Source organism: Pteronotus mesoamericanus, unplaced genomic scaffold, assembly GCF_021234165.1.
Source record: "Pteronotus mesoamericanus isolate MK-2021 breed Mesoamerican mustached bat unplaced genomic scaffold, CSHL_Meso_final contig_78, whole genome shotgun sequence".
Classification (NCBI taxonomy): domain Eukaryota; kingdom Metazoa; phylum Chordata; class Mammalia; order Chiroptera; family Mormoopidae; genus Pteronotus; species Pteronotus mesoamericanus.
In genome coordinates, this window is record NW_026555258.1 from 383752 (window position 1) to 393188 (window position 9437).

A 9437-nucleotide genomic window follows, 5' to 3' on the forward strand; every position below is an offset into this window, starting at 1 on the left:
GGCGGGCGCGGGGCGCGCTCTGAGGTCGGGGATGCGCCGCCGCCTCGACCATGGGCGCCGCCGCCTCCCGGAGGAGGGCGCTGAGGAGCGAGGCCATGTCCTCCGTGGCGGCCAAAGTGCGGTGAGCGCTCCGGCCGCGCCGGCTCCCCGCCCCCACCCCGCCCCCGTGCACGCTTTCTCTCGGAGACCTCGCCCCCGCGCGCTCGGGGCGACAGGAGCCCCCCAAGACCTGCGCAGGGCCGCTCTGCAGGTGCGGCCACGGGGCACTGGGACCGCAGGGTCCAGGCAGCAGTGACGCGCCAGCCCCGGCCTCCTTGCGCGGGGTGGGAGTGCCTGCCTTGGGGGACCCCGACCGCTTCCTCGCTGGCGCCCGGGCCTGGGCGGGGGCGCCACGACCCCGTGCGGGCGAGGCCGCGGTGGGCCTGTGCACTGACGGCGCCCCGCTGTCCGCCCTTCAGAGCCGCCCGAGCTTTCGGCGAGTACCTGTCCCAGAGTCACCCTGAGAACCGGAACGGCGCAGGTAGGCCTGCCAGGGGTCCGACCACAGCCACCCCTCGGGCCGCTGCCTCCGCTCCAGGCCAGCCTGGCCCGCGCGCCCTGGGCGCTGTGGGGGTGCGCGCAGCAGGCGCCCCACCAGGCCAGCGCCCCAGTTCCCCTGCCTGCCCTGGCCCAGAGCCCCGTCAGGAGCTCAAGTCACCCATCACCATGGCGCCCACCCAGCCTGGGCCGTTGGCATGGCAACAGGCCTCCTGGCACCCCCGGGGTTGGCACCACCATCTCTGGGGGCCAGCTGGCGGGGGGGAGGGGAGACGCTGGCACGGGGCACAGGAGTGCGGTGGCAGGCTAGGAGGGGCCTGCTCCCCCCCACCCCCACCTCCCACAGGTGGCACAGCCTGTACCCCCAACACACACAAGGAGGGGCTTGGGGCCCAGAAAGGAGGCGGGCGGGAGCCTCTGGGAGGAGCGGCTGGGCGCCGCCTTCCGGAGACGCAGGGACCGGGTTCAGTCCGCAGGTGGGGGCAGCCCCAGGCCGCACACCGGGCCAGGCGCCCGCTGGGTGCTTACTGCCCTCCGAGCACCAGCAGGCGAGGAGGGCGGGGCCTTCAGGCTCCAGGCTCACCTGGTGCCTCTTCCCCAGACCACCTGCTGGCCGACGCCTACTCTGGCCACGACGGGTCCCCCGAGATGCAGCCAGCTCCCCAGAACAAGCGCCGCCTCTCCCTCGTCTCCAACGGGCGCTACGAGGGCAGCCTCTCTGAGGAGGCCGCCCTGGGGCCGCCGGCCGGGGAGGGCCCGCAGCCCCGCGTGTACACCATCTCGGGGGAGCCGGCCCTGCTGCCCAGCCCAGAAGCCGAGGCCATCGAGCTGGGGGTGGTGAAGGGCCGGCGGGGCCGGGAGCAGCACCCCCACCAGCACAGCCAGCCCCTGCGCGCCAGCCTGGGCGGCAGCCGCGAGGACGTCAGCTCGCCCTGCCAGAGCTGGGCCGGCAGCCGCCAGGGCTCCAAGGAGTGTCCGGGGTGCGCCCAGCTGGCCCCTGGCCCCTCTCCTCGGGCCTTTGGGCTGGACCAGCCCTCTCTGCCCCAGGCCCCCAGCCGCCGCAAGAAGCTGGAGCGCATGTACAGCGTGGACCGCGTGTCTGGTGAGGGGCTCGTCGTGGGCGTCGGGAGGCGGGTGGAGCGCTGGTGCCGGCGTCTGCCAGCAGCAGCCCTCGTGAGGCTCGGGCGGGGGAGGGCGCCCAGGCCCCGGGACGCAGGCACAGCCCTGCTGTCGTGTCCCGGGCCCCATGGTTGGCTTTGGCCCTGCTAGCGCCAAGGCAATCAAAGAATGCTTCCTGGAAGAGGGGCCCGGGAGGACCTTGAGGGTCGAGGAGGCAGAAAACAAGGCTGGGCTGCCTCTGGGGAGTCCTGGGGCACAGTCCCTGCCCCAGGCCCACCAAGCAGGGCCCCGCTTGCTTCAGGGCACACGCGCAGCCGTGTGGGGCCCGGCCGGCCAGCGGGCCCCGCCCCGGGACTGGTGGGCTGTGCGGGCGGCTGGGGACCCACGCACGGGGACCTCCCTGGGGCACTCGAGCAGCCCTGTGCCTCAGACCCTGAGGCCACCTCCCAAAGAGCACAGCTCTGGCCTGCAAGCTGCCGCTCCCCCTGAGGACACCTGCTGGGCGTCCCCACCAAGGCGCCCGGACCGCAGGGCGTGGCGGTTTCCTCCACGGCCTCCCGTTCCTCCGAGCGCCACGGGGAGGACTTGGGCGGGGGTCCGGGTGAGAGGGCTGAGCCGATCCGACCTCCTCCCACCCTCTCTAGGAGCCGTGGGGTCTCCCCACTCCCCGAGGGTCTCCACCCAGCCCTCCTGGAAGGGCCTGGGGGAGGGTGGGTCTGGCGGAGCCCAGAGCACCCTCGCTGCAGACAAGGCCCCGGGCAGCACGTCCGCCATTGTGTCTGCTGGGCTCCCCTGCCCCCGGAGGCAGAGGGACCCTTTCCTGGGGACCAGCTTGCTTCCCAAGGAGCGCTCCGAGCGGGCGGCTGGGCGGAGCGAAGCGAGGGGGGGCGGAGCGAAGCGAAGCGAGGGGGCGCGGAGCCAAGCGAGGGGGCGTGGAGCGCCGCAGGGCGGCTGCGCTGCTGTCCCGGTGGCCGCGTGGGTGCACGTCGTCTCGTGGCCCCGCACGGGCTCCACGGGCCCGGCCCCGGCGTCCCGACCCCCCGACCCCCGCAGGCCCCCCGGCCGCCCTGGTCACTGCTCCCTTGGTCTCTTCCAGATGGCACCCACACCCCCATCCGCACCTGGTTCCCCAAGGAAAACCTCTTCAGTTTCCAGACAGCAACCACAACTATGCAAGCGTGAGTCACGCACCCTCCGCGTGCGGCCCGGCCGGAGGCCTCCTCCCGGACCCGCTCCCACCCCGGGGCCACCCGGCGGCTGTTTCGGAGCAGCTCCGGCCAGCGCCCCGCTGTGGCGTGAGCCTGAAGGAAGGCACGGCCAGCTGCTCTCCTGGCCCCCGCCCTCCCGGCCCCCCGCCCTGTTCCTCACGGTTCCTCCTGTCTCTTCGTCCTGTCCTGTCCGTGGGGCGAGCTGGGGTCCGCAGCTGATAGTCACCAGAGGGGGCGGCTCTCCCGGCCGCGTCACCCAGGTCTGCCCTGAGGCTCTGCCCTCACGCACGCGCCCGATGGCAGCTGCTGGCGGTCCACGTTCTCCCCGAGAGACCGCAGCTTTGGGGGCTCCTGGGGGTCTGCACCTGCCACCCCCCTCTGGGCCCCGTCATGGGGTTCCTTCCGGGGGCGGGCACCCCTTGCTGTAGCGCGCCCCGCGGGCTGCTACCCGGGCGCACAGGACGCTGTGTCCCTGGTCCCGGGGCCTGCGTGCAGCCCGGCCCGTGTGGCAGCCGTGGCCACTGCAGGGTCCTCTGCCCTTTCAGGGGCTGGCTCACAGCACACGGCGCCTCGCCAGCGCCTGGGTCCTCGTGAGGGGCTCTTGAGTCACGCGCAAGGAGGGAACCAGCCGCGGGAGCTTGGGGGGCTGAGGGGGCAAGGCTCACTGTGTCTTCTCTCGCACGCTGCCCCTCTGGCTGCGCCTCCAGCATCTCGTAAGTACCCCGTGGGGCCTCAAGCCGCAGGGCGCGTGGCGGTCCCTGGGGGCCCCCGCCCCGTGCCAGGGCTGGGCAGGCCAGGGACAGGCCGTGACGGTGAGGGCGCGTGGCGTCCCCGCGGGCCGGGAGGCCGCAGCGGGCCGGCTGGGGGCCAGGCCAGGCCAGGACGAGGCAGCCAGGGTCCCTCCGCCAGGCCCAGCGCCCCGGACGCCCCACTGGTCCCTGTGCTCGTGCGTCTGTGCCCTTGCGTCTGTCCCTTTGCCTGCGGCCAAGGGCGGTGCTGACTCCCGGCGGTTTCCCAGGGTGTTCAGGGGCTACGCGGAGAGGAAGCGCCGGAAACGGGAGAGTGATTCCGCGTCTGTAATCCAGAGGTAGGGCCTGCCAGCCACTCGCCACCAGGGTCCGTCTTGCGTCTGTGCTGGCCTGGCCTGGCCCCCCAGGCCCCCGCAGACCGGATGGGGGAAGGGTGGTGGCGACCACTGGCCGGGCCCTGCCCTGGGGACGCGGCAGGCAGGAGAAGTCGTGTGGCCTGGGCCCCTCAGGCTTCCGTGCTGGGGGCAGGTTAATGGTCGTCTCTCTCTGGCCCTTCAAGCCCAGAGCCGAGGGGTCAGTGGCCAGGCTTACCCTTCCTGGCCCCCACCCCAGAGACGTGTTCAGGAAGCTGTCTGTCCACCTCAGACAGCAGGCCTTGTCAGGGCACCAAGTTTGGGGACAAAGAAGACCTGCCTCGGAGGTGGCCCAGGAGCAGAGTGGCGGGAGGGGGCGTTGCCTGCAGGCCCCAGGCCCACGGGGGTGCAGGAGGCAGGAGCCTTGGCTGCTGGGGAGGGAGGCCGGCCTGGGCCCAAGGAGGGACAGGGAGGGCCCCCAAGCCGCCGGGGACGGGGCGGGGTGGCCCGAGAAGGCTTGGTCACGCTGGCTTTGTCCAGGCAGCAGGGGGAGCCCCAGAAAGGTCTCCGCAGGACAGGACTGAGTGGGGTTTGCTTCTGGTAGGCGCTGGGCAAGTGGGAGAGTTTAGAGGCCGCGGGACAGCATCCCTCACTGAAGAAGGGAGGCAGGGCCTCGGGCGACGTCGTGGAGGTGGCAGTCAGGAACAGTGGGGACAGCCCTGCCCACCCCCTCCGCAGCTCTCAGCAGCCCCTGGTGCTTCCTTCCCCAGGAACTTCCGAAAACACCTGCGCATGGTCGGCAGCCGGAGGGTGAAGGCCCAGAGTAAGGGGGCGGGGCGGGGCGGGGGCGGGGCCTGCTCCCGGTGGGCGGGGCTTCGCGCTGCTCGCTGTGCGGGGAGGACCACGGGGCCCAGACCCAGCTTCACCCCACTAGGGATTTCCGCCCCAGCGCCAGGCTCAGGCTTCCCAGCCCTGCCCGGGCACCCTCGGCCCCGCCCCTCGGTCTAGCATTCAGCCTGACCCCAGCCGACTCCAGCCCTCGTCCCAGCCCGCACTCCCAGACTCGGGCGTGGCCCCAACACCCACGACCGCCACCCCTCCCCCTTCCCGCGCGGGCACCCTCCGGTCGCCCCAGCCCACAACTCCCAGACTGCCTCTGGCATTGCCAGATCCCGCCCGGGGCGCCAGCCCGGCCCGCGGCCCTCCTGCCCCTGGTCCCCTCCAGCCCCGCCGCTGACGCGGGTGTTGCTCTCACTGCAGCGTTCGCAGAGCGGCGCGAGCGGAGCTTCAGCCGGTCCTGGAGCGACCCCACCCCCATGAAAGCCGACACTTCCCACGACTCCCGAGACAGTAGGTGCCCTGCGTAGGCCAGCCCTCCACTCCCAGAGGTGCCCCTAGGCCCCCAGGCCCGGCTCCCCAGGGCAGGTCCCCTGCTGCGGCAGCTTCTGCGCTTCTGCACTCCGAGCCTCAGTTTACCCGTCCGTGTAAACGAGGGCGCTCCAGCACCCCTAGCCTCGCGCACAGAGCTCACACCGTGGTGGTGCTGGCCCTCAGGCGCCTGTAGGCCCCTGCCTGCCGCCCGGCCTGAAGGGCTGCAGTGCCTAGCTCCTCCTCAGCCCAGCACACCGGCACGGCCGGCTGGAGCTGACACCCGCGTCCCGGGGCCCCCAGCCTCGCTCTGCAGCCCGCTGGCCTTCCTGGTCCGGTGGCCTCTGGCCCCCAGCAGTGGCCAGTCAGCCAGCCGGTGGTGCCCAGGACCCCAGGACGTGGCTCGCCAGCTCTGCCCAGCACCCACCTCCCGGAGCCGGAGCTGGTGGCCCCCAGCCCTGGTGACCCCCCTGCCCCTCAGGTAGTGACCTGCAGAGCTCACACTGCACCTTGGGCGAGGCTTTCGAGGACCTGGACTGGGAGACCGAGAAGGGCCTGGAGGCTGTGGCCTGCGACACCGAGGGCTTCCTGCCGCCCAAGGTCATGGTGAGGACAGGCCTCGCTGGCCTGCAGAGGTGGCCTTGCACCAGCGCCCGTGCCTGGGATTGGCGCGGCCCCGGCGGGCGGCGCGGGGTTGGGGGTGGTTTCTCGCGGGGCTCCATCACGGGGCTTGGGGGGACCTCGCGGGGGCTCCTGCTGCCCTCGGCCAAGGCGGCGGCACCCCCCTGAGCGGCTCCGTGTGTGGCCCTCAGCTCATCTCCTCCAAGGTGCCCAAGGCGGAGTACATCCCCACCATCATCCGCAGGGACGACCCTTCCATCATCCCCATCCTCTACGTGAGTCCCGCCTGCCCGTCCCCCGGGGCTGGGGGTGGGCGGTGCCGCCTGAGTGCGGCGCTGACACAAGGGTGACCTGTGTCTGTCCCAGGACCATGAGCACGCGACCTTTGAGGACATCCTGGGTATGTGCCCTCCACCCCCACCATCCTCCAGGGGGACGGGGGGGGGCACAGGCTGGAGGGAGCGCTGGGGGCAGCACTCACCCCCTCCTTCCCCAGAGGAGATAGAGAAGAAGCTGAACATCTACCATAAGGGCGCCAAGATCTGGAAGATGCTCATCTTCTGCCAGGTGGGGCCACGCGCCTCCCTGCTGGGGAGTGGGGGCGGGGCGTGCCGAGGACGCCGCCTCCCTGCGTGCGCGTGTGTGCTGGGGGCAGCCATGGATGGGCACCCGGTGTGTGCCGACCACAGTCTCTTGCAGGGTGGCCCGGGACACCTGTACCTGCTCAAGAACAAGGTGGCCACCTTTGCCAAGGTGGAGAAGGAAGAAGACATGATCCAGTGAGCAGGCGGGCCTGGGGAAGGGGGGCTGGGGACAGAGTCCTCCACACCCAGCCCCACGGTCCCCTCGCCGGGACACCCCTGCCCTGGCCCTGGCCCTGGCCCTGGCCCAGCTCCGCCCACACCCCGGGGCCTGGGTTGGAGACCACCTGTGACGTGCCCCTCTCTCGCCAGCTTCTGGAAGCGGTTGAGCCGCTTGATGAGCAAAGTGAACCCAGAACCAAACGTCATCCACATCATGGGCTGCTACATTCTGGGGAATCCCAACGGGGAGAAGGTACAGGACCCTCCGGCCCTCCCAGGCTCCTGGAGGCCCCTGCGCCATGGGACGGGGTGACAGGATCACCCCGCCCGCCTCGCTTCTCCTCCAATGCCCTGTCCCTGCTCCTCCAGTCTCCCCAGAGAAGCCCCTGTGCCCTAACCCAGCCAGGAGCCCCCCCATCATGCCCACCAACGCGCAGCCCTGTTTGGACTTATGGCTCCGCCTCCTCCTTTCAGCTGTTCCAGAATCTCAGGACCCTCATGACCCCTTACAGGGTCATTTTTGAGTCCCCGCTGGAGCTGTCAGCCCAAGGTGAGTTCGCCAGGCTGATGCCCAGCCCTCCGGGTGGGGGCGGGTCCTGGAGGCAACGCCCCTCCCCCAGCTCCACCCTGAGTGCCGACCCCGCCCCCAACTGAGCCGGCAGCTCGCCTTATGCTCCGCCCAGTCCTGGGCCCCGCCCCTCGCTTTGCCCCGCTTCTGCCCTGAGGCCCGCCCACTCTGCCCTTACTCCGAGCCCCGCCCCTCTGCCAGGAGCCCCGCCCCCACCTGAGCCCCGCCCCCCGCCTCCTCAGGGAAGCAGATGATCGAGACCTACTTCGACTTCCGGCTGTACCGCCTGTGGAAGAGCCGCCAGCACTCGAAGCTGCTGGACTTCGAGGACGTTCTGTGAGGGCAGGGCCGCCGCTCGGGTCCTGGGGCGCCCGCCGGTCCTGGCTCGGGCCCCTCAGGGCAGCCTCACCGCTCAGGTTCCCGGTCGAGTCCTCAGCCGGCGGGAGCGTCCCGCGGCCACAGAATAAGTGCCATTTCCTTCCGCCCCTCGTGAGCTCGTGCAGTGCGTGCGCGCCCCGGCCCGCGCGGCCCCGCGCGGGCGGCTCGCCGAACCCATCACCAGCACAGGGCTGCGCCCGGTCCCGGTCGGCTCGGCTCGCGTGCGCCCCTCCGCCGGCTCGTCCGCGCGGAGCGTGCCCTGGGCTGGTGTTCTCGTCCCGGGCCCGCGGGCGGGCGCACCCCTGGTGCCCGCGCCCGCCGGAGGCGCGGGAGCCCCGTGTGCCGCCCGCCCGCCCGCGCTGCTGTTCTGTGCGCCGCCGGGCGGGGGCGGCCGTGCGGGCCAGTCGGGGCTGGGCCCCGCGCGCGAGACCCCGGGGCCGCGGGCCGCGGGCCGCGCCGCCGCTGGACTGGTCCCGGGCGGCGCGCTTGTACATACATAGCTGGGGCTCGGGGGCAGGCCCCCCTTTGCAGAGCCTGGGCCTGGGGGCGCCTGGCTGTGTCCCTGGCCGAGGGAGGGGCGGGGATGCGCGGGCTCTAACCATGTACGATACCCCGTAGAGTGACCATTAAACCTGACCCTCCGCTGCGGCGGCCCGCGGGTCCCTCTCTCAGCGCCGCCCGGGGGTCCCCTCGCACGCGTTATCCCCGCAGCCCGGGAGCTGCCGGGCCTGCTGCTCCGGGGTCTCTGCTGTGGGGGCCGCCCGCACACCCCGCTTGCGTTGAGGGCGCTGGGCTCCTAGCCCTGCCCAGCCACGCGCGCGCGCCCCACGAGAGGGCGGGGTGCCGCGCTGCCGGGCCCCCGGAGGGCCTGGAAGCGGGCGCAGGGGAGCCGGGGAGCGGGCCCTGGAGGCAGCTGCGGGGAGGCGGGGGCGGCCTGGAACGGGGCTGGGCCAGGAGCAGAGCCGCTTCTGCTCCCGCCTCCAGGTCCCGGGCAGAGGACCGCCCCCCTTGAGGTGATTCTCTGTGTGGTCAGCAGAGTGCGTGCAGCCCAGGGCTGGGAACGGACCCCAGGACCTGCTCGCCTCCCTTAGCCTGTCATCCCCAGACATGCGCTTTGCCGGCCCAGCCCTAGGGACCAGGTTGTCCTCAGGCACGGCCAGGGCGGCTACCCCAGTGGCTCCTGGTCCAGGGGCCTAGGGATGCAGCAACGGGTGCCAGGTGGGCTCACCTCAGGCCACCGAGGGCGTTGCAGGTGCAGGTGGGGATGCCACCTGGGACTGGGGGTCATTGGCCCTTCCCAGGGTGGGCGCCCCGGCTCGAGTGCAGCCCTGCTCCACCCGTTAGTCCCCAGAACAGCCCAGCTAGAGCTGGGCCACGGAGCAGAGCGCTGGGTGCGAACTCGATACCATGTGCCTGTGTGCACACTTGGGCTCGTGAAGTCACTCGCCACCCAGTCCGACTCCGGAGTCCTCTGCACCCGCGGCTCCCCTGCCCAGCAGGCCCTGCCTTCTGTGTGGTGCCGCCAGAATTTCTGTTTGTGGACAAAAGCCCGCGCTGGCCTGCGCAGGCAGGACGCTGTCTCCAACGTGACCCACCATCCGAACGCCGTGTGCGCCGAAGGCACAGTTACTGTCACCTGCAGTCCTGACCCCAGGCCCAGCCAGGAGCTCTGTGATGTGCCCCGGCCCCCGCCTGGCCTCTCGTGGGGACTCTGCAGTCGAGGGTTGGGGCTG

The 9437-nt window shown here is 72.1% G+C and overlaps 1 protein-coding gene across 4 annotated transcripts; it reads left to right on the plus strand.

The window, feature by feature from the left end:
* The first annotated feature begins 41 nt into the window (after positions 1 to 41).
* Positions 42 to 7853, plus strand: NSMF (NMDA receptor synaptonuclear signaling and neuronal migration factor). Of its 4 annotated transcripts, none has more exons than XM_054584745.1 (15): positions 42 to 121; positions 459 to 520; positions 1139 to 1639; positions 2753 to 2834; positions 3883 to 3951; positions 4737 to 4789; positions 5227 to 5316; positions 5816 to 5940; positions 6147 to 6230; positions 6322 to 6355; positions 6452 to 6522; positions 6655 to 6734; positions 6909 to 7011; positions 7233 to 7308; positions 7569 to 7853. In XM_054584745.1, exons 1-15 carry the CDS (start codon positions 51 to 53, stop codon positions 7664 to 7666), a joined length of 1599 nt encoding a protein of 532 aa, XP_054440720.1. In that variant the 5' UTR covers positions 42 to 50; the 3' UTR covers positions 7667 to 7853. The 4 variants fall into 4 exon arrangements, with proteins under 4 accessions (XP_054440720.1, XP_054440721.1, XP_054440723.1 ...); XM_054584746.1 differs by having other exon boundaries at positions 3892 to 3951; XM_054584748.1 differs by lacking the exon at positions 5227 to 5316.
* The last annotated feature ends 1584 nt before the right edge of the window (positions 7854 to 9437 follow it).